Source organism: Rhinatrema bivittatum, chromosome 6 (assembly GCF_901001135.1).
Source record: "Rhinatrema bivittatum chromosome 6, aRhiBiv1.1, whole genome shotgun sequence".
NCBI lineage: Eukaryota > Metazoa > Chordata > Amphibia > Gymnophiona > Rhinatrematidae > Rhinatrema > Rhinatrema bivittatum.
The window spans coordinates 262,902,928-262,926,854 of NC_042620.1; the positions used below are offsets into that span (position 1 = coordinate 262,902,928).

General features: G+C 46.3%; 1 protein-coding gene across 2 annotated transcripts; it reads right to left on the reverse strand.

The window, feature by feature from the left end:
* Nucleotides 1-4,556: 4,556 nt before the first annotated feature.
* Nucleotides 4,557-20,359, reverse strand: SGF29 (SAGA complex associated factor 29). 2 transcript variants are annotated; one of them, XM_029607049.1, is made up of 10 exons: nucleotides 19,991-20,359; nucleotides 16,222-16,319; nucleotides 16,030-16,105; nucleotides 15,407-15,479; nucleotides 14,921-14,985; nucleotides 14,471-14,600; nucleotides 14,189-14,335; nucleotides 5,971-6,006; nucleotides 5,653-5,815; nucleotides 4,557-4,963 (listed from the first exon to the last, which is right to left on the reverse strand). In XM_029607049.1, exons 2-10 carry the CDS (start codon nucleotides 16,294-16,296, stop codon nucleotides 4,847-4,849), a joined length of 882 nt encoding a protein of 293 aa, XP_029462909.1. In that variant the 5' UTR covers nucleotides 16,297-16,319; nucleotides 19,991-20,359; the 3' UTR covers nucleotides 4,557-4,846. The 2 variants fall into 2 exon arrangements, with proteins under 2 accessions (XP_029462909.1, XP_029462910.1); XM_029607050.1 differs by lacking the exon at nucleotides 19,991-20,359 and adding an exon at nucleotides 19,768-19,933.
* Between the last annotated feature and the right edge of the window lie 3,568 nt (nucleotides 20,360-23,927).

Sequence of the window (23,927 nt, forward strand, 5' to 3'; positions counted from 1 at the left end):
CAGGAGCAGGAAAGTCCTGCCCGAGGCAGCAGATGGGGCGCTAGCAGTGATTTTGCCATGGCTGAAGTAGGTACAGCCCCTTTGTCACCTTAGTGTGGTCCTCCCCTTCTGATCTCTCCTGCCACGGCGCAGTGCTCTTCAGTATCTGTGCCAGCAAGTTCAGAGTTCCTGGCCATTTTTTGTAGGGTGATCTCGCCTCTTGCAAAATAAACGCATGGGAAGTGTCACTGCACCAGTTTTGAAACCGGGGGGGGGGCTGACACAGAGGCCGGACAGCGCTGGGCAGCTGAATGGATTCTCACCCCTCAGCTAAATAAAAGATATAGGGAATGAATGTGGTGGGAACAAGAGAGTTGGGATGGATAGATAGAGGGGGGAGGGGCAGCTGGGGAAGATGAGGGAAGCAGATGGTATACCTAAAAGTCCCTGCAATCCTCACTGCTGTCCACTGGGGAAGAGCAGAGTTTGCTGTGGTAGGATGGAGTAGGGAGGATGAGGGAACGAAGGTCACAGCTGCGGGATGGTGAGAAAAGAAGAGAGGGAATGGGTGGAGGAGAGGAGAAATGAGGGATGGGGAGAAAGATGAGAGTCAGAGGGAGGAGAGCTGAGGAGAAGATATGAAGGAGTGAAGGAAGGAGACCCGAGCAGGGGAGAGAGGATGAGAGTGTGAGAAGGGATGTTTGCAGGAGAAGGAAGTGTGGGAAGAGGGAAATGTGTAGTAAACACCTGGGACACGGGAGTAAACCTCAGCAAAGGTGGAAGCAGGTTACAGAGCGGTCAGAAGCAGGTACAAGAAGAAAACTCAGGTGTCAAAAGGGGAGAGGCAACGTGAAAAATCTACAAATGATTTAACAAAAATAAATAAAAGAAAGAAAGCACATTTGAAAGAAAATGAGAAGGATCAGGAAAAAGGAACAAGAAAGAAAGGGAGATGGTAGAGAAGAATAAAAAATCAAGAAGTGGGTTGGAAAACATTATAGAAAGGATGAATTTTCAATAACAAAAGGAGTGGGATATTCAATAAATTGCACTGGTATGGCTGAAGGTATTTTTCTGGAAGGCCGGAGGTAGGGGGTGGGGCACATGTGCCCTGTCTTAAAAATCCCTCCTGGCAGCTTTGTAGACGGGTGAGGAGGCTACCACCCAACCCCTTCTCCCCACTCTCGTTGCAGCTGCGGCTGTCGGTTTTCATCATCCCATACTGAGAAAAGCGGAGTCAAACGAGGGAGGGAGAGGGCTGCAAGCTCAACAAATAATCACATGGGGCTGAGAATTCCCTGGAACAGCTCTGAGTCAGTCCTGCCTGGAAGAAACCGATACTAGTGGGCTTAGTAAGGAGGGATGAGCGCAGACCCTTTTCCCTTGCAGTACCACGTTCCAATGTTCCACTTTTTTTTCTGGGTTTGGGCAGGTACCCCCCCCCCCGTGAGCTGAGGGAGGGGGAGAGGAAGAGTTGTTTTACTCCCAACAACCCCCAATGATGGACAGTTTCTCTCCCCCCACCCTAACTACCCTGGTCATGCGGGCTGCCTCCCCCTCGGCAGGGGCTGGCAGGGTGGGTGCTGCCAGCTACCCCCACCCCCTCTTTGATTGTTTTTCCGGGCGCTGCCAAATTTTGAATTAAAAAAAAAAAAAGGATGATTTTAGCTTCCACCCTTGGCACCCAAAGCCAAAATTCTTATTAAACTACTTCCCGTAAAACCCCTAGAACTTTTCATACTATGTATACAGGTGCATTCATTTATTTTCCATACGAATATTGTCTGGTACAGGTTAAAGATACTCTTAACATGGCTGCCAGAACCCATCATCCCGCCAAAGATAGTTTATGTCAAATCTACGTACATACAGAACAATAGCCCCAGTTCATGATGCAATCCATACTGGCATCTGATTAATGTTGTAATTACTAATTGGCCCATGCCGATACATAACTGGTTTCTAAGGTGCCTTAAAGTTTTTTTTTATTTTTAACCTTCAGCCAACATATCAGAGTGCTTTACCCCATTTTCGTCTAAACATGAACAGAGTAATTCACATATTTTGGAGGCACGTCCATAACCCCCCCACTGCAAAACAGGGGTTAGCATATCCAAAATGCACGTCCGAGTGTGTAGCTAATAGCACTTATTACATGTAAATTCATGTTGATGAGGCTATTATTACCACCCCCCCAAATCCGATGCAAAAAAAAAAAAAAAAAAAAGTGCACCGGACTCCCACATTTTTACCCTCAAAAATTAATACCTGCTCCGGAGCAAGCGTTAATTCTTGAGGAGCCAAAAACGTTTACAGAAAAGCAGAAAATACTGCTTTTTCTGTAGGTTCTCCAACTTAATATCATGATGATATCTATTCGGAGGAACCAAAAAAGGAAAAAAAACCTTAAAAATAAATAAAAATAAGTGTGCTGGCAGTCAGGTTAGGAAAAGGGACACAATAAACGGGCATCTATTTCCCTAAACTCTGGCTGTGCACAGGTTAGGAAAACGGACACTCGTAAAATGGAGCATCCATTTTCCTAACCCGCTGACAGCCACCTCTCCTGGACGCCTGCTGCCGAGGAGGCCCTAGGGGCGCACAATTTCCCCTACCGCCTTTTTACCATGGCAGCCTATTTAAATATTACATCTGGCACCCCGGAGAGGTGCATCAGCACACGTCATGAGAGGCCCATTTTCCGCATGCCGATATTGCATCAGCCTATGCCAGCGCTGGAAGTAGGCTGGCTGATGATCTTGCCGTGCACAAGATCAGCAGTCAGGAAGTGTTGGCTTGTGAGTTTAAAAAATAAATAAATACACTTGTGCATGGATGAACAGCAGCTGTCCATAGGAAGGATGCAAGTTGTGCACAGCTTAGAGGGAATACTGCCACTAGCTCTACTCCCATCTCCACAACAAAAGATATTCCATGCTTATCTCATGCTTTCTTGAATTCCGATACTGGTTTTCCCGCCACTGAAGGCTCTTCCATGCATCCATCACACCTTGCTGTGAAGAAGCATTTCATTACTCCATAGTCTCACCATAACATCTTAATCTACAACATAAGTCAGCAACCAATTTTGGCTCCATGCCATAAAAACAGCAGCAATGTTTGCTACTATGGCAAGAGGGGGAGGATTGTTTCACCACAATAAAGCATTCTCTCTTCCACGGGAAGTGGTCCCTTCCTATATAAACTGCACAGGAAATTATATCTCCTCCACCGGGGATCCCTCTCCTACGCAGCTGCCACTAAAATAAGCAACATCGGCCTTCTCTGACATCCTACTACCACCACCACCACCACCTCTTAACCCATTTGGCAAAATGTCAGTCCTCTGAGCATTCTCAAAATTTGCAGCCCAGTTCTGCGGACCACAGACATCAGCAGAGGCAGCCTGCAAGGTCTGAAAATGCTCGCAGTGCCAGAATGTTTCACTGACCGACATGCCAATAAAAATGTGTCTGCCTGCTGGAGGTTGCCAGCATAAAATCTTATCACTAATACACAAAACCCTCTACAATGAAAAAACTGAATGGCTTAACCTCTTCACTTCACTTCCACACCCCCTTCAAGAACCATCAGATCAACTGGAACAGGGATGCTACCAATTTCCTTCCCCCAAAATTGCCCACCTAATGTAAGAGAAAGAACTCTCTCTATTGCTGGACCCCTTCTATGGAGCTCCATCCCGCAGGAATTACGACTAGAAACTGACATCAAATTATTTAAAAAGGAGATTAAAACTTGGCTTTTTAAACAAGCCTACCAAGCGCTGTTAGCATAATTATCTTACACTTCTAATACCAAGGTAATGTATATTTTTATTTTACTATCTCTACCCTAACTATACTACCTCTCAAGTGTTTAAATTTTGATTTAGCATACTATTTAGTTTGCTATGTTAAGTAAATACATTATTTCATAATATAATTATTTCTTCTTTGGAAATGCAAATAATTTTAAATGATTAATTGCTAACTACGGTAAACCAATTTGATATGCTTGCATGAAAAGTCAGTATATAAACATTATTAAATAAATAAATAAATAAATAAAACTCCTGTTCTCATACTTGCTTGCCACTGGAGAATGCTTGTTGTGCATTATTTCTCTGTCAGGAATTTCAATGCCTGTCTGTTGTGTGTCCCTTCTCCCCTGAAGTCCTCCTAGATCACTTCTTATGTTTCCACTCTCTGTGGCGTGTACACCCTGTTACAGATGTTCGTACCTCCTGTCAAGAGACAAACCTTCCTACTACCCCTCTCCAAGATACCTATGAAAACAGTGAACAGAACCAGCACCAGGACTGATTCTTCAGGTACTCCACTGCTTACCTCCTTTTTCTCGGCATAAACTCCATTTACCATTATCCCCAAATTAGGACCCAGAAATTTCAGTGCCGTTATGCCTGCATCTGTTCCCTTCTCCTGCAGTGCCTGCTGGTCTCTTCGCCCTTTCACCTAGGTTGTGTCACAATTCTGAAGACATTTGTATGCCCAGATGCAAATGCACAGCTGTATAATACGCTCTCCCTACAAAGGTGGAATAACCAAGCAATACTCAGATTAAATTTAAAAAAGGGATTTATTCTGGTCAGATGAAGGAATCAGAGGACACTGACTGCAGTTATAGTCGTTCCTGACATTCCCCCCCCTCCTCCTGGGAGTATCTGTGAGGGCAGTGTGTTTTACGGCAGCACCTACACAGAATCGGACACAGCTGTAGTGCCTTGGAGAGCAGCAAGGGCAGTCCTGGTGCAGCAGGGTCCGAGTGGCGGTGATAAACACTTTCCACAGGATTGATGGTTACAGATTAAAGCTACTGAAGGTTTTCTTTCCTCCTCTACATCCCTGCATCACTTCTTCTTGGTCTCCTTGCAGGTCACCACGTATCGCTGAGCCACATTCAGAGGTGGGGAGTAGCCATCAGCATAGGACGTGTCTTCAAATAGCACCGAGTAATCGTCCTGTGGCTGCAAAGGATGAATTGGAAGATGGTAATCAGCAAAGAGTCTCTGCCAGCCTACCCCATCACAGACACATACAGAAAGCCTGGGTCCTTCTCCTTACCGCATGTACTCACCACCTATCATCATTCAGTAAGATCAGAAGAGCTCAGCCACACAACTAGACATTACTTCTGTGGCTTCAGGAGCTTTATCAACAGCAGGAGAAGGAACCCACAACTCTCCTCCCTTCCAGGGCCCTCTGAATCTGGCAGGGACACCCAACCACACCCCACCACCATTATTTTATTATGTATATTGCTACTTACTGTATTTCTGATATATTATTGTTATGATGTTCTGCTATTTAATATATTGTCATGTTTACAGAACCATTTTGGGTTGGACTGTGACTAAGGAAGGCAGTATACAAATATAAGACTCTCCAGCAAACACGCTTCTCGAAAGCCACTGCACCACTTCAGTGCACACACTAGAATATCAACTACCCTCTCTCCCCCCTCCCCCACTACACAGGGGCAAAACTAGGGTCTAAAACTCAGGGACAGGAAGATAAAGCGAATCACTCCAAGTTTACACATGGGATGGATGGACCTTGGCACATATCAGGGGAAGGAACAGCGGAAGAAAGAAGAGAAGAGGGAAGAATGGTGGAAGCCTGGCATAGGGCACTAAGAGGGGTGACAGAATCTCACCCTTTGAGGTGGGGCATGGATCAGGGCCCGGTAGAAGCAGGTGGTCTGTGGGTAGAGCGCCAAAACCAACTGATCCTTGTGGAAAAGCGCCTCTGGGTCCGTCTCAGGATTGGCTTTCCACTGCGGCAGAGGAATGATACGACGTCGACTCAGAGTGTGCCGCCTGCAAGAGGAGACCCTTTAGTGAAATTCGGCATATGGTGTAAGTCAAGACAGAATACCATTGCCAAAGGGCATCGGCAGAGCAAAGGATGAGGGGATAAAATATCTGCGCTGAGGGGCATCAGTAGAGCCGGAAGAAAGATGGTGGCGACTTACTCTTTTCCTTCCTCATCTATGTCATCCACTTCGTATCTGCAGGCAAAAAGGAAAGGTAGGTGTGAGAATGAGTACAGTGCATTACTGAGAGAGACAGACGAGACCTTAAGGTGAGAGGACACTGCTGTGCAGCGACAGAGCACTAGTGACAGAGAAAAACAGCAGGGTGATACGACACACCAAGAAGTGAGACAACAGCAAAGTCAGAGCTCTGAGGGGAAGAGTCACAGACCCCCCCCCACCCCCTCTCTGAAATGTAAGACTGGAGCGGGCATGGTGCCAGAACCCAGGCAGTGAAACAGCAGTGGAACTTCACTGCCCCCCGGAGGACACGTGTATGTCTGCACTGCATGCCCCTTCACTCACTCACATACATCTGTCCAAAATTACTACTATTCAACATTTATTTAGTGCTCTGCTCAATGTCACATGAGAGACAGCCCCTGCACTTCAGAGCTTATAATCTAGTCATGACAGACAGAAAAGCCAAATAAGAGCGTTTGGGGAACCAGTCTTTAAGTCTCAATGGGTGGGTTAATTGGTGGACAGAGACTAATTTAACTAATTGTGAAAAGCTGCAGGAAACAAACTCTGTTACAACTAGCAATCTACCAAAGAGGAAGAGGGTGGCTAAGATTCAAAGTAAACTTCTTTTAGGGCCCAATGTAAAAAGGTGAAATTCAAGGTGAGAAAAACAAAATTAGCTTACAATGCAGTAAGCAAATGGAATGTTAATGCATTGAAAGTTAAAAAAAAAAAAAAAAAGCAAACAAACCCAAATGAAAATCTACACTCAGTCTTTTGCATAAATTAAGTGTAGATTTAATTTGGAAAGGGGGGGGGGGAGGGGGAAGAGGAGATTATGCACATACAAGCAAGATTCATCCTCTGGCACCACAGGAAAAGAAAGCCTTCCTCTCACTATTTTACATAAGAACATTAGAAATGCTCTACTGGATCAGATGAAAGGTCTATTAAGTCCAACATCTTGTCTCTGTGGCCAATCCAGGTCACAAGTACACAAGGATCCCAAAAAATAGGTCCAATCCTTCTAGCTCATAGCCAGGGAGAAGCAGTGGCTTACCCAAGTCTATATGGCTAACAATGATTTATGTACACTAAAATAGTGCAGTGCCTCTGTCTAAATCAGAAGTGAAATATGCAATCAGAGGTCCTATACAAAATATTATATTCTACAAATAAGTCTTTTTTATTAAACACTTTTCATATGAATCATCCTCCTCTAATACATAGGAACTCCTAGCTAGACAATCTATGGTAAAAACCGCTCACTCATTCATTACCCCCATTCATACTAATCATACGCATACAGTTCACTAACATAAAAAATACCTCAACATGATTAATATATCAATAAATTTCTTATAACCATTTCATATAGTATACAACGCACTCCCTCTCAGTGTATAACACGTATAAAATTGGAATCTATTTATATGATCAATCACCCAAATCATATAAATAGATTCCAATTTTATACGTGTTATACACTGAGAGGGAGTGCGTTGTATACTATATGAAATGGTTATAAGAAATTTATTGATATATTAATCATGTTGAGGTATTTTTTATGTTAGTGAACTGTATGCGTATGATTAGTATGAATGGGGGTAATGAATGAGTGAGCGGTTTTTACCATAGATTGTCTAGCTAGGAGTTCCTATGTATTAGAGGAGGATGATTCATATGAAAAGTGTTTAATAAAAAAGACTTATTTGTAGAATATAATATTTTGTATAGGACCTCTGATTGCATATTTCACTTCTAACAATGATTTATGGACATTTCCTGAAAGAACTTGTCTAACTTTTTAAACCCAGCTACACCAACTGCTTCACCACATCCTCTGGCAACAAATTCTACAGTTTAATTGTGCACGAGTGAAAAAATCTTTTTTTTAATTTTGTTTTAAAATGTGCTACCTACCGTGTTTCTCCGAAAATAAGACAGGTCTTATATTTCTTTTTAGCTCTGAAAAAAAGGTTAGGGCTTATTTTCAGGGGATGTCTTATTTTTTTCCCATGAACCTGCCATCCCGAATTCCCACCGACCACAGCCTCAGGGGTTTTTTGCAGGGATCTTCAGCCACACGCCTCGCAGAGAGGGCGAGAGAAGGTAGAAGCTTCAGTGGCACCGATCAGGCAAGCTCAGCAGAGCACAGAGAGCCCTGCCTGGGCACGCAGGAGCGGGTCTTCAACGGTGCGGGTCCGTGGAAGTCCCCGTGCCCTCGGCTCCGGAAGGAACCGTCCCCGACCTGTCGGCACGTGCCCGCTGGCCACAGGGGGGCGTTCTTCCACTTCTCTGGATCTTTTTATTTTTTTCCCCGCCCCCTTCTCCCTGCCTCCCCTGGCAGGAGCAGGCAGGCAGGCAGACAGGCGAGCGAGCGACACGAGGGACGCCGGATCGTCCTCACCCATTTCCCCCACCGATCGATTTGGCACCTCCTACCCGAACAGGGAGTGCCCTCGCGGGCTGGCTCGTCCGGTGTTCAGGCGAAGCGGTTCCTCTTTCCCCTTCGGGTACCCCTACGGAGGACTTCGCGGCAGTGGGCTGGCGTGCAGAACCCGACCCTCCGCCGGGGTACGTCGGCACGGCGAGACCAAGTCGCCCGGCAGCCAGTCCAGCGGCCCGAGCACGGACGCGGGACTGGACCCTTCTCCCGGCAGCAACCGCCCCACCCTCCCAACCCCCCCAAAACTTGCCAAAATTCCCTGGTGGTCCCAGGAGCAATCTCCTGTTGTCGGGCTGTCGGCTGCCAGTAATCAAAATGGCGCCGATGGCCCTTTGCCCTTACCATGTGACAGGGGCTATCAGTGCCATTGGCCGGCCTCTGTCACATAGTATGGTAGGAGCAATGGACGGCTGGCGCCATCTTAAAAAATGGCGCGGGACATCCATTGCTCCTACCATGTGACAGGACCAATGGCACCGATAGCCCTTACCGTGAGAGAGGGGCTATCGGCGCCATTTTGATTAGTGGCAGCCAATGGCCCGAGAGGGGAAGATCGCTCCCGGGACCCCGCTGCACCACCAGGGAATTTCGGTAAGCCTTGGGGGGGGAGGGTTCGGGCAAGTCTTGGGGTGCAACCGCATGTCACTAGGGCTTATTTTTGGAGTAGGGCTTATATTTCAAGCCCACTCCAAAAATCCTGAAAACTCAAGCTAGGGTTTATTTTCATGGAAACACAGCAGTAGCTAGTAATACTGAAAAGGGTAAATAACTGTCCCCTGTTTACCCATTCCAGTCCACTCATGATTTTATAGCATAAAATCATATCAATCACATCTCCTCTAGGCTGAAGAGCTCTAACCTGTTTAGCATTTTGACACAGGGGAACCGTTTCATTCTCTTTATCATTATGATCACTCTTCTGTGTACCTTTTCTAGTTCTGCTATATCTTTTTTGAGAAACATAGAAACAAGTCAGCAGAAAAAGACCGTATCCAGTCAATTAATTTAGCATTATAACTCCCATGACTACCTTAGAAATCCCCTGTATTTCTCCCATGCTTTCTTGAATTCAGATACTGTTTTTGTCTCCACCACTTCCACTGGGAGGCCATTCCATGCATTCACCACCCTTCCCGTAAAGAAATATTTCCTAAGATTACTCCTGCGTCTACCCCCTTTCACCCTCATCCCATGACCCTTCGTTCTAGAGCCTCCTTTCCATGGAAAAGGCTCACCTCCTGTGCATGGAAACCTTTCAGATATTTAAATATCTTATGTCTTCCCTATCTCACCTTTCCTTTAGGTGTACATGGTCAGATCTTCAGATCTATCCCCATATGCTTTAGAACAAAGACCACTGACCATTTTAGTAGCCACCCTCTGGCCCAGCTCCATCCTGTATATATCCTTTTGTAGGTGTGGCCTCCAGAATCGTACACAGTATTCCAAGTGAGGTCTCACTAAGGGGCAGTATCACATCCCTTTTCTGCTGACCACTCCTCCCGTTATGCATCCAAGCATCTTTCTGACTTATACTGTCACTTTATCCACCTGTTTGGTCACCTTAAGGTCATCAGATATGATTACCCCTAGATCCCACTCTTCCTCTGTGCTTAGAAGAATTTCACCTCCAATACTGTACCTTTCCCTTGCGTTTTTGTATCCTAAATGCTTTACTCTGCCTTTTTAAGCATTAAATCTTAGTTGCCAGACCTTAGACTGTTCCTTGAGCTTTGCTAGATTCCTCCTCATGTTTTCCAGTCCGTCCTAGCTTCTCACCCTGTTACAGATTTTGGTATCATCGGCAAAAAGAAACCTTTTCACTCAGTGCACAATTAAGCTCTGGAATTCGTTGCCAGAGGATATGGTTAAGACAGTTAGTGTAGCTGGGTTTCAAAAAGGTTTGGATGAGTTCCTGGAGGAGAAGTCGATAACCTGCTATTAATCAATAGGAAATAGCCACTGCTTGTTGCTGGCATTCGTAGCATTTATTTAGCCGTTGTACCATCATTCCAAATAACACAATGGTTTACAACATGACATACATAATATGTCATGTTGTAAACCATTGACAATGGTTTACAACATGACATATTATGTATGACAATTATACTGACAATGAGGTCAAACAACATAACATTGACAATTATACTGACAATGAGGTCAAACAACATAAACATTAAAGATTGACATGTACTTGGGATAAGGCATTTAGATCAGAGGATAGGTTCTTAATATGGGATTTATTTAATGTTTGCGTACTTGCGACTTGGACTGACCACTGCTTGAGATGATACTGGGCTTGATGAACCCTTGGTTTGACCCAAGTATGGTATATCTTATGTTCTTATGACAACCCTTCCAGTATGTCGCTCACACAAATGTTGTACTGTTTCTTTTCAAGGACCAATCCCTGAGGCACACCGCTGGTAACAACCCACCCGTCTCAGAGAAAACTATTTACCACTACCCTTTGTCGCCTCCCACTCAGCCAGTTTCTAACCCAATCAGTCACTCTCGGCTCCACACTGAGGGCACACAATTTATTTGTAAGTCTTCTGTGCAGGACCATGTCAAAGCCATTGTTGAAATCCAAGTACACTACATCTAGCACTCTCCCTTGATCCAACTCTCTGGTCACCCAATGAAAGAAATTGATCAGATTTGTCTGACAAGATTTACCTCTAGTAAAACCACGCTGCCTCAGATCTTGCAATCCATTACAATTTAAAAAATTGCACTATCCTCTGTTTTAGCAGTGATTCCATTACGTTTCCTCACTGCAGAGGTCAGACTAACTGGCAGGTAGTTCCCAGCCTCCTCCTTACTTTCACTTTTAAAAATAGAAACCACATCCACCCGTTTCCAGTTCTCCGAGACTACTCCAGACCAGTGGCGTAGCCACGGGTGGGCCTGGGTGGGCAGGTGCCCACCCAACTTAGACCCAGGCCCACCCAACTGGCACCGGAACTGCAAGCCTGTCGCGGGATCCCATCCCCGCGACAGCGAACAAGAGAACCCACGCCTCGCGCGCCATCACGGCACACATGGGGAAGCACTGCTGCGGCCATATAGCCAACCGGTCTTCCTGTTCGGGGGGGAGCGGAAGCGCCACACGCAGCTTCCGCTTCCTCCCCCAATGCAGGAAGATCAGCTGCCTCTCCTGCTGCCACCCGTTCTCCTGCTATCTTCGGACCAAACGGCCCGCCGAATTTCCTGTTTGGGGGAGCGGAAGCGCCGCGCACAGCTTCCGCTTTCTCCCCCAAAGCAGGAAGATCAGCTGCCTCTCCTGCTGCCACCGGCCTCCTGCTATCTTCGGGCGTCGGGCCGTACTGCCCGCCAATCTTCCTGCTTGGGGGGGGGGGGGGGGGGGGAGGGAGGAAGCGGACGTTGTGCGCTGCGCTTTCGCCCCCCCCCCGACAGGAAGTTCGGACGCCCGAAGATAGCAGGAGTCCGGTGGCAGCAGGAGAGGCAGCTGATCTTCCTGCTCTGGGGGAGAAAGCGGAAGCTGTGCACGTGCTTGAATGTGTATGTGTGGATGAGAATGGGAGTGTGTGTGGGTGAAAACTGGAGCCTGGGTGTGTATGTGGGTGAGAATGGAAGCTTGAATATGTGGGTGAATGGGAGCTCGAATGTGTGTATGTGTGGTTGAGAATGGGAGCCTGGGTTTGTGGGTGGGTGAGAATGGGAGCTTGAATGTGTGTATATATGGGTGAGAATGAGAGCCTGGGTTTGTGTGGGTGGGTGAGAATGGAAGCTTGAATATGTGGATAAGAATGGGTGCTTGAATGTGTGTATGTGTGGGTGAGAATAGTACCTTAAATGTGTATATGTATGGATGAGAATGGGAGCTTGAATATGTGTGGGTGAGACTGGGAGCATGGGTTTGTGGGTGAGAATGGGAGTCTGGGTTTATGTGTGTGGGTGAGAATGGGTGCCTGGATGTGTGTCTGTGTGTGCATAAGAATATAAGCCAGGGGAAGGGTGAGAAAGTGAGAACTTGAATGTGAGCTTGGGGGTGGGGGGGAGAGCATATGAGAGTGAGAGCTTGAGTGTGTGAGAGGGAGTCTGTGAGAGAAAGCGTGTATATGTGTGTGTGTGTGTGTGTGTGTGTGTGTGTGTGTGTGTGTGTGTGTGTGGAAGGGAAGAAGACAGTAATAGAAGAAAGACACTGAAAAGGAATTAGGAAATGAGCTATAAGGGAAAAAATGGGAAAAAGAGACCAGGACCAACTGATTAGAAAAATACAAAGATCAGACAACAAAGGTAAAAATATATATCTATATTTTGAGATGTTAGCAATTTAAATATAAGCAACACAACCGCTCTCTCAAAATTTATGGACAGGTAGGAGCCGTGTATAAAATCGTAATAATAAGAAGGCTAAAGTACCACAAATCACCGTGAATTATGTTTGTATCATTAAGTAAACCTCATACTGAGGCGTAGATGTGAATGCTATGCTGCATAATTTGGCATTATTTATCAGTAAAAAAACAACTAGTAGACCTGCATGCCTACAGCCCACCCATGTTAACCTTGTGCCCACCCAAAAAATCAATTCTGGCTACGCCACTGCTCCAGACTCTAAAGATGCACTGAAAAGGTCAGCCAGCGGAGCTGCCAGGACATCTCTTACCCTTGGATATATCCTATCTGGCTCCATCACCTTATCTACTTCAAGTTTAGTTAGCTCCTCATGAACACACTGTTCTGAAAATTGATTGAGGTTTATCAATTTTACTTGTGTTTGATTTATGTGGTCCTGCTCCAGGGCTTTCCACAGTGAACACTGAACAGAAATATTTGTTATGCAATTTTGCTTTTTCCTCATCAGCCTCTACATATTCCCCCTCTTCACCTTTGAGTCTCACAATGCCATTTTTGCACTTCCTTCTATCATTAACATATCTAAAAAAGTCGTCCCTCATTTTACCATATTTGCTATTTTTCTTCTTTTTGAATTTTCGCATTCCTGACTACTTTCCCAGCTTCTCTTAATTTTTTCAGATATTGTCGCAACTAGAACTGGGACCAGTGCAGAAAATATTTTCTTGTGCACATAAATCTTATTTTATATGCAGAAAACATGTTTTTTTGCATATAAATCCCAACTACAGGTCACGGCACCAGATCGCCAGCTTCTACCCATAGACTAACATTAACTCGGGAAACTTAACTCCATCTCTGACTAAGAGTTTCCAGCATTAAGAAAACACATGCTCAGCCTCTCTGCACGGGGGGAGTTTAGGATTTACATGCAAGGCCACTAACCAAAGTGCACCTTATCAAACCAGCCTCTTCTTAAGTATGCTAAATTCACACATAAGACATCCAGACAACCAACTTTGGACCAAACAAACTAGAAATAAAAACATTTTAAGGCCCAAAAGCAATCAGAATTAGAAAATCTGGCTTATATGAACAGGCTCTGCAAGGGAAAGCAGACTGATACCTTTTATACAGTAAACTTCAGATAAATCATATAGTACAACAAATTAAATAAAGTTCGAGGTACACCAAATGTTTCCTCCTTTAGTATAGCCATTGTTCTAACCACCAGCTTCAGAGTAATGACCCAGAAAGTATGGATACTAGGCTCATTAACACCTCAAGATTTCTAGGACTCCTATGGGACATTAAACTCTCCCCTCTGCTATGAGGGATGGCACTTTACAGGCACATGGCCCCACCAATCCCAGGCTGAGAGCAGCCCCTGACAGTGTCTTGCAACTCTTTTCTTACTTGTTGGTGGCATGGCTGTAGCTCACAACCTCGGCCAGTATCCACTGCTCATCTCCATCTACAGCCTTCACCCGTGCGGCCACCTTGTCTCCTGGCTTAGCCACGTAGTCACTGGAGGCAGGAATTGCCCCGCAGAGAGGAGGCGGCCTGTGGTGGAGAGAAAGCAGAGGAGGAGAGAGGGCATGACCCATACAGCCTCTGTATCTCTTATCTTAGAGGTGGGGGGAAGGCCAGCCCTCAGTTCCATGAAGGCTGAGTATAGGCGCATACAGCCAGACTTACTTTTCTCCTGGCTTCCCAATCCAGAGAGGCAGTGTCATGGCAGATTGCTGTAGGAGAGTCATCAGTACTCCCCGCCTCATGGTCTTTCGTGGTGGCTCCGAGTCATTATACAGACCTGCGATTTTAGCAGCTGCAGAGAAACAGAGAGAGAGAGAAAGAAATGAGCTCTCATCCATAACATTACCTTGATGAGTCAGATAGACATCTGCAGAAGAAAAGAAAGGAATGGGGCAGAGAGGAAGAGGCATAGAGAAAGGAGAGAGAGAGAGAGAGGAATGGGAGAAAGAGAAAGAAGGATCCTATTATTTTATCCATAGGAAGTGAGACCACAGATTGTGTTGTATGAGCAAAACTTCAGCACCCACCAGTACAATCTTGAGAGTAGCAAGAAAAATGGGAGGTGAGAAAAGTGAGCGAGGACAGGAAGAGCATGGTAGGTGGGTCACTTACCAATCCGTCTCTCCTCCAACAAGGACTTAATCTCTGCAATCTTATCCAGGGATTTGCGTAGGATGCTGGAAGAAAGAAAGTTATTAACGCTCAGTCCCACAGCAGTTCTGGGAAAGTTTTCATTCTGTTCCATTCCCCCCCCCCCCCCCCAAGAACTTCCTTCCCATGTAAGTGTAGGTAGGGAGCCCTTCTGAAAAGGCTGATTTATTTTATTTGCCACCCTTACCCAGTTCACCTTACAAAAATTAACAAGTAATCATTTGCTGTGGGAGAGACAAGGGCTTATCAACTACCTTCTTCTTCCCTGTGTTGATGTGCATGCGTGTTCACATCTGCTTACTTCACTGCTTATGCATCACATTATTAACATATTTCACCGATTCAGAGTGACAATGGAAGACGGTGCGAAGGACGCATGTTCCCTGCTGGTAAGATCAGACAGCCCCAGGTCATGTCATGCAAGAGAAGAAGGGATCAATCACGCACTTGCACTCTGCTTCTGCGTCTGCCTTGGCTGTGGTGTAGAGTCCTCGGAGCTTCGTCCGATAATATGGGGAGACTGGAACAAATAAAGGAGGAAAGATGGGCGGAATAACATCACCATGTGAGAGATTATATCCAGCTGCAGCACTTCAAAAGCAGGCACACCACTATTTTCAAGGTGCATGCATGGACTGCACAGTTTCAGTTGTCAAATGGTCTCCAAAGACACCAGGATGAAGATGGAGGCGGGTCCCATGTTCCCAATATTAGGAACCCCATGCCCAGCTCTGCTTTCCAGAGTTCCCTTTCCTACGTAATGACTGCATCCAAAATTTTAAGAGCTCCTAACTACCCAGTGCTAGACAGTCAGCAGGAAAAGAGACAGAGTACAAGCCTAGATAACACTAAGCTACTGTGCTGGGGAACTGATGGTCCCCTGCTCCCATCTGCTGGAGTCAGAAAGATACTGAGCATTGAGACAAGGGAGGTGGGCTTATAGAGCACCTCCCCCAGAAGCTTTTGTTCTGACTCCATCTGCTGGACGGGGGACATAACCCACCGTCTGGACTGATCCGGGTACGTACAGGGAACAGAGCTGATGGGCAGGACGGCCTCATGGATCTTACTTTTGTTCTCTGTCTGCATCCTCTCATGTGTTTTTTGGATGTTCACCAAGTTGTGTTCACTCCTGGAACGCTCCTCCTGTGGGGATACAGAGAAAGGGGTGGAGGGGGGGTCACCATTTTCCAGCATGGGGGAGTGGCCATTTCTCCCTATCAGCACCCTAGACTGCTGCTCCTATGCCACCTGTAGTTTACCTGTGTCTGTTTGATCAGCTGGTGCAGCTCTCCCAACAGCTCCGAAATCCGTGTATCTGCTGAGACCAGTGCCATGGCCGCCGCCGACAGTTTTACTTCTGGGAAGAGAAATGCAAAGACAGCACAAGTGTTAGCAACGTTAACAGCCAGCTGTGACAAATCCCCTAACACCGCCCTGAATCTAAGCCAGTGCTAGGCATAAGCAGACTAAGTAATTGCTTAGGGGCCCAAACAGCCCAAGGGGGCCTCCAGACTCACTTTGTATTATTATTTTCTTTGCCGACTCTGCCCCCACAGGCACCCATTGGGCTAGCATTGCCTCTGTCCTTAATATCACAAGCAAGGAGAGGGATTCCTACTTAGTCCTGTTTACATAGCAGCTGCAGATTTTGTCAGGTTTTTTTTAATTATTAGGTTTGTGTCACAGTTCATCAAAATCTGACAAATATTTACAATATTTTCCATAACATAACAGTAGCTTTTTATTGAGCTAGGCAAAGGTAGAGGTTTATGCAAACAGATGTTTATAAAATCATGAACTGGATGGAACAGAAAGAGGGAACAGTTATTTATTCTTTCAAATAGTATGAGGTCCAGGAGGATACTCCAGGAAACTAGAAGGTAGCAGATTTACAACCAATTGGAGAAAGGTTTTTTCTCTCTCAGGGGCTGACGCAATAAGACGTGCATAGAAAATGGGTGCTTGTATCGAGCGCCTGTTTGCCTAACGCGCACGCAGCACATCCCCGGGCACCCAATGCAGTATTTAAATGAGGGGGCTGCGTAAAAAAGGACGCATTAGGGAAGAATTGTGCATCCCTAGTGCTTAAACGTATTGGGTGCTCACAATTGCTAAGCGCCCCTTGCTATGGGCATCTAAATTGTGCACCCAGAAGATTTTTTTTTTTTTTTTAAAATCAAGCCAATATACATCTATTTTTCAACATCACAAGCATTAAATGTAAGTGCCACAATAATACTAAGTAGGGGGAACCACAGAAGACTGTATTTTTAAATTTCTCATAAGCCCTTAACTCGCAGATTGACTTTATGCCACCTCTGGGGCTGGAATTAAATTTGCCTAGTTAAAAAGTGTAAGTTAGGCACTGGGCGGGTAATAGCTAATAGCTTTATTTACATGGAATTTACATGTAAAAGGCACTATCAGCTACGCATTTGTTTGGGTGTGTGTTTTGGATGCCCTAATCTCCTTATTGCATTGGATGCTAGTCTAGTGCCTACAAAACACACGTGCAACCATGTGTAAACCCTTGCACTAGACTGGGCGCACTTTATTGCATCAGCTCCCCAGTATACAACCAAGCTGTGGAATTTGTTGCTGGAGGATGTAGTCATGGTAACTAACAAAGCAGAGTTTTAAAAGGATTTGGACAAGTTCCTGGAGGAAAAGTCCAGAAACATTTATTAACCAAGTGATTGGAAAATCCACCACTTATCCCTGGGAGTGAGCAACAAGGGACTGAACTACTTTTTGGGATTCACCACTTTTGGAAACATGATGCTGGGCTCGGTGGAACTTTGATTTAACACAACATGACACTTCTTATGTTTTTATATAAGAATATTATAGGTTGGTTTTTGTCGTTAAATGACCGTCTGAGCCCCCACACAACAAGTAAGAGGTAGGAAGACGGATGGGCTGACTATTCACAGCTTTATGGCTCATTTTATAAAATATCTCCTCGCTTCTGGAGGTGAAAGGTCAAACTGGGGGGGAGGGGAGGGAAATCAGAAAATGACAGATCACTTCTCCAATAATATACCAAAAAAGGCCAGTTACATCCAAGTACGGTAGGTATTTCGCTTACAAAAGGGCCAATACAGTAAGGAGCGGTAGAAGAGCTGCGTTAGTGCCGGGCGCATGGGCATTTGCCGCACGCACAGTCCTGCTCACCAACTGCTCGATACTGTATTTAAATAGCTTGCAAATGCAAGCCGCGTCCAAGAAGCGTCTGTGACGCGTTAGGCCTGCGCAGCCCATTTTATTGTATAGGTGCTTAATACAGCGCCTATACAGTATCCTGGGTGCGCTGGTACCTGTCATTTCAAATGACATTTGAAATGACAGGCATCAGGAAGTGGATCCCACCTTTAACCCATGAAAACTTACTTTTTGTTGCTTTCAGCCCCTTCCCTTCTCTGCCATCCTCCGGAGGGGGCAGCCGGCGGCGAAAGCAGCTTGCAGCGGTCCCCCCCGCGCAGGTCCCGGTTCTCCTGGCTCAGCCCTCATCTGAAGATTGTGAAGTCAGGTAAGAGCCCACTGTTCTGTGCCCTCGCCAGTCACGGCGCGAGCGGAGCAAAGCGTACTTTCATTGGCTTGAACGCCCGTCAATTTGGGCACTCAAGCCGATGAAAGCACATGGACGGGCGTGCGTGATGCACGCCGTGACATCACGCCCGCCCATGTGCTTTCATCGGCTTGAGCGCCCGTCAATTTGGGCGCTCCAGCCGATGAAAGCACATGCACGGGCGGGCATGATGTTGTGGCTTGAGCGCCCAAATTGACGGGCGCTCAAGCCGATGAAAGCACATGTACGCCCGCCCGTGCATGTGCTTTCATCGGCTTGAGCGCCCAAATTGACGGGCGCTCAAGCCAATGAAAGTACGCTTCGCTTCGCTCCGCTCGCGCCGTGACTGGAGAGGGCACAGAACAGTGGGCTCTTACCTGACTTCACAATCTTCAGATGAGGGCTGAGCCAGGAGAACCGGGACCTGCGTGGGGGGGGGAATCGCTGCAAGCTGCTTTCGCCAACGGCTGCCCCCTCCGGAGGACGGCAGAGAAGAGAAGGGGCTGAAAGCAACAAAAAGTAAGTTGGTAACATGTCAAGTCGCTTCGGGAGGAGGGGATTTTAGGTTTTTAGGTTTCCTTTTGGGGGAAAGTTTGCCGTCTACCCTTACCCCTGCCTCTAACGCAGGGGTAGGGGTAGGTGGTAAATTAGCAGGTTAAACGCGCTGCAAAACGGCAGGGTAAAAAAGCGATAGTCGAGGCGCGCGTTACTGTATGGGAGGGAATAGCTAATTTGATCGTTTACATGTAATATACATGCTGCGTGCGGAAGGGGTTACCCGGTGATTTAAAGAGGCGGTAAGAATGGGTTAAAGGGGATAGTTGGACTAACGCGGCCGAAAAGTGAGTAGAAAGCGGGTTAGGAGCAGGGTAACCGCGGCTGCACTTTACTGTATTGACCTGAAAGTTTGTCCTGGAGGCAACAGTGACCTGCCCAAGGTTACAAGAAGCGTCGGTGAAATTTGAACCCTGGCTTCCACTAATACTCAGCCAACTGCTCTAACCAATAGGCTTATTCCTTCACTTCTTAGATGCTAGAGGTCACTTGCCCTTTAATTAATCCTAATCTCCACGTTTCTGGCCAGAGAGAGGGAGTTCACAAATGCAAAAGCAAGCAATGCCTGCAGAGAAATAGATCTCCAATCAAAAGCACAAGAACCGAGCCAAAAGGGGAACACGTAGGGCAGGCAATTTGAAATACATAATTCTCATTTGACCAGCAGACACTTCCTTCCCACCTGGCGGCAGTGAAAGGCACCGGTATCGAGCAACAAGCTCCACTCCGCCCCTAACTCCAGGCAAACTGGCGAACTCAGCTTGATTAGCAGCCAGGCAGGCTTTAAACCAGCAAGTTCCGATTCATCTCGCCCAAACTGATTGTCGGTCCAAGTTTTTGTCACCACCATGACACAAAATTATTGTAAACAAACAAGGGGAAAAAAGTTGTTTCTTTAAACTTACTTTAAAAAAAAAAAAAAAAAAGGTGTGGCCTCTTTAAGACCTAAGGAGCCAGCTCCAACGTTTAGTTTTGTTCTGAGCGGTTTCAAAAGTTGCTCCGGGATACTAAAATAAAAAAAAAAACACTCCGATGCAGAAAACGCAACCGCATCCGGCCGCAGCAACAGTGGGGAATAATGCTGCACGCTGTGTGGTCCGGAGAGAAACAGTGGCCGGCCGGTGCTGCAGGAAATAAGGTCCCCCTAGAAGAGGGGAGAGAGAGGAGGTTGCTTCTGATTTCGGGTTATCTGGGATCGCGAGGCTCAGGCAAAGGCCGGTGCCGGAGGGGAGCGGGAGGGGGGGCTGCTGCACTTTTGTTTGATCGCTTGGCGCCAGACCGGCACCTCAAGGGTTAAGCCGGGACGGCAGCGGCAGGTGCTCGCCACGCTGCGTGGCGGTGACGTCATCGGCAGGTGCTCGCCTCGCTGCGTGGCGGTGACGTCATCGGCAGGTGCTCGCCACGCTGCGTGGGGGGTGACGTCATCGGCGGCCAGCGCGAAAGGCCTTTTACAGTTCATCATTCAAAGATTTAAACGACCGCCGCTCAGCCCGGGAACGAGCCGGGGAGCGGAATGAGGAGGGTTCGTTTTAAAAGACTCGAGGAGACCTAGCCGAGGATGTAATTTTTGACAAGGTCAAAGGTTTGCCTTTTAATCGGAGCTCCCGTTTTGAAATTCCCAATAAGTTTCTAAAAGTCCTGTCACAAACTTGCTTTAGTTTAAAGCAGAGGGTCCCAAACCTGTCCTGGGGGACCCGGGCCCCTCGGCCAGTCAGGTTTTTAGGATATCCACAATGACGATGCATGAGATAAACATTTGCATGCTGTGGAGGAAGTATGGGAACCAGTGGTTTAAAAAAAAAAAAAAAAAAGCAAAAGATTCAGCCCATAAAAAAAGCATAGTTATGATTCAGATAACTTTACTGACACACCAGTTTTACATGGGTTGACTTGTAATATAGATATGTCCAGAGATGCTTGTGAAAATATTACCTTCTGGTTTATCTAGTTGTAAAACTTGACATTTGTTATGTGTTTCAGGGAAGCATCCTATCTCTCCCAATGGAAACATAAAAACTGATGGCATGGGTGGCTCAAGGCAATCTGCTGCCTAAGGGGAGGAAAAGTGCTCCTCCTCACTCCCAGGCATGGCACAGATCAAATCAGCAAGAGGGCTAAGGGAGGAGGGGGACTTCTCGAAGTCTTGTCCTTTTGGTAATTTGAAATGCTGAAGAAGGGGGAAGGGAGGACGAAGATGTTTCACTCCTTTCAAGAAACAGGCCACATCTGGATGAGCCAATAAGGATTCATCACTCACCTGAACCCTGAAATAGGCAAGAGCCACTGCTTGTACCTTTAAGGAATTAAGGAGGCTCCCTTTGATCTTCACACCAAGCCTCAAACACTCGCCAAACCCGCACATAGGCTAAGGAAATGGAGAACTTTCTCGCTCAGAGCAAGGTGGCACTCATTGTAGTAGAATATCCACACTTCAGCAAGGGAGCCCTCTCAAGGGCCAGACTGAAAGACAAAATCGAGTTGCGTCTTTGTGAAGAACAGGTCCATGCCACAACAGATTCTCGTGCGCCAGAAACCGGAGGGGGGAGTCTACCAGGAGCCGTCACAGATCATGGTCTCCTGGGTCTATCTGGTGCCACCAAAAGCACCATCCCTTTGTGTCCCTCAACCTCCAGAACTATTTTACTCAACATGGGCCAAGGGGGAAAGGCATACGGCAGCTTGCCCTCCAGCCAGTTTTGCATGAGAGCATCATTACCCAAGGACTTCGGATCTCTCCTACGACTGAAGAATCGAGGAACCTTTGCATTGTGAGAAGTTGCCAGCAGGTCTAGAAACAGAAGGCCCCAGTGATCCACTATCAACTGAAATGCCTCGTTCAACAATACCCATTCTCCTGGGTCCAGACTCTCCCTTCTTAGAAAGTCTGCTCTTACATTGTCTTTTTCTGCAATGTGTGAGGCCAAGATCTCCTGAAAATGCACTTTCACCCATTTCATAAGTTGGTCTATCTCCTGCAACACTTGCTAGCTTTTGGTTCCTCCTTGCTGATTGATGTAAGCCACTGTCGTTGCATTGTCCGACATTATTCGGACCACTCAACCCTGCAACCTGCCGCTGAACTGCAAGCATGCCAACCGGACCGCCCAGGCTTCCAGCAGATTGATGTTCCAGATAGACTCTTCTGCACTGTCAGGAACTAACAGGCCCCGTGCGCTGTTAGTTCCTGACAGTGAGCTCCCCAACCCTGGAGGCTCGCATCTGTCATGAGTACTAACCAGTCTGGTAATTTCAGAGAAACTCCCTTTCTTAGATGATCCGCTTGTAATCACCACTATAGTTGAGAGCAGACCTCCATCGGCAGGTAGAGCCGAATCGAATAGTCCTGAGACTGTGGACTCCAACAAGGAGTTCACTTAGAGAATAGCCACTGCCATTAGCAATGGTTACATGGAATAGACTTAGTTTTTGGGTACTTGCCAGGTTCTTATGGCCTGGATTGGCCACTGTTGGAAACAGGATGCTGGGCTTGATGGACCCTTGGTCTGACCCAGTATGGCATTTTCGTATGTTCTTATGTTCTTATGTCAATCCTCCTATCGTGCACATCCTTCAAGACCGCTTCTCCCTCCATGGGGATAGTTGTCTGCTTAGAGACGGCACAGAGAAGCGCATTCACTTTCGGAAAACAATGTTGCTCTCTCACCACTGGATCCAGAGGGTACAGGCCTTCTAAAGCTCGACCCCTTTTTAAATTAGCCTCCGGGGCGTCCCACTCAAGATTAATCAATTCTTGAATGGCTTCCATAACAGGGAAAAAAGAGGCTTTATGCAAAGAAAGCAAAATGGGATTTTTCTTTGGCTCAGAAAAGGAATCAGCCCCCAGGTACTCCCAGCATCTTCAGCGTCTAGGAAATCAGAGCTTAAGCAAGCAAGCATTTGAAGCAGTCTGACAAAGATGACATTTCTACTATGTTCCCTCACCCCACCTTGATGGACCTTGAAGGTACCATCAAGCTAGGGCGAGATAACATAGTAGAAATCTCACTCCAAATGATGTCAAATCTTCACCGAGGTGTATTGTGCTGTTCATACATCTTAGTCTGCATGTAAAACTGGCCCCTAAACCGTAAACCAACACCTCACCTCGAGCTATTAGCCGGCCCTCCTATAGGCATGTAAATACTTGACTACTATGAAGGCCTTATAAATAGAGTCTCTCTCTCGCTCTCTCCGTGAGCTGCTAAATAGAAAGGATCGCAGGGTGCAAAAGGTTAACCACACCACGCGATACTACCTATGCGAAGAGTGGTAATTCTAAAAATTACTCTAAACATGCCCTTTTCTATTATTTTGATGAATCTAGGGTTAAGAGGCTAACTTTAAAACATTTGCGTGTGCATACTCACATAGTCATATAAATGGGTGCGTGCCAAACTACTCCAGAACTTTATAACCTGCGCATATACGATGTACACAGGTTATAAAATGTGTGTAAATGTACTTGGGAACGTGTACACGTGTAAAAAAAACACATGAATACATTTTTGCACTTATCCCTATAAGTACTGATTTATCCAGCATAGTAGTTGCAAAGCCGCTACTTAGCCATATAAGTCTTAAAAAATGCCATTTATGTGGCTAAATCAGAGAGCTGGATAAGTAGTGCTTTTAGACTTATCCGGTTATCTCACTTAGTTGGATAAGTAGTGTTTTAAGCCTTAGCTGGATAAAAAGCAGCTTTGCTGCTACTTAGCCAGATAAATTAGAATTTGTCCAGGTAGGTGCTGCTGTTTAGCCAGATAACCCAGAACTTCTACTTAGCTGAATAACTTAGAGTTTAACCAGATAAGTGTGCGCAATGATATACCCACTTATTTTTAC

Coding starts and splice junctions, on each gene's coding strand:
- SGF29 (XM_029607049.1), bottom strand. CDS start 16,296: ATGGCACTGGTCTCAGCAGATACACGGATTTCGGAGCTGTTGGGAGAG. Junction 15,480..16,029: donor GATGCAGACAGAGAACAAAA/GTAAGATCCATG, acceptor TATTTGTTCCAG/TCTCCCCATATTATCGGACG. Junction 14,601..14,920: donor GTTGGAGGAGAGACGGATTG/GTAAGTGACCCA, acceptor GTTTCTCTGCAG/CTGCTAAAATCGCAGGTCTG.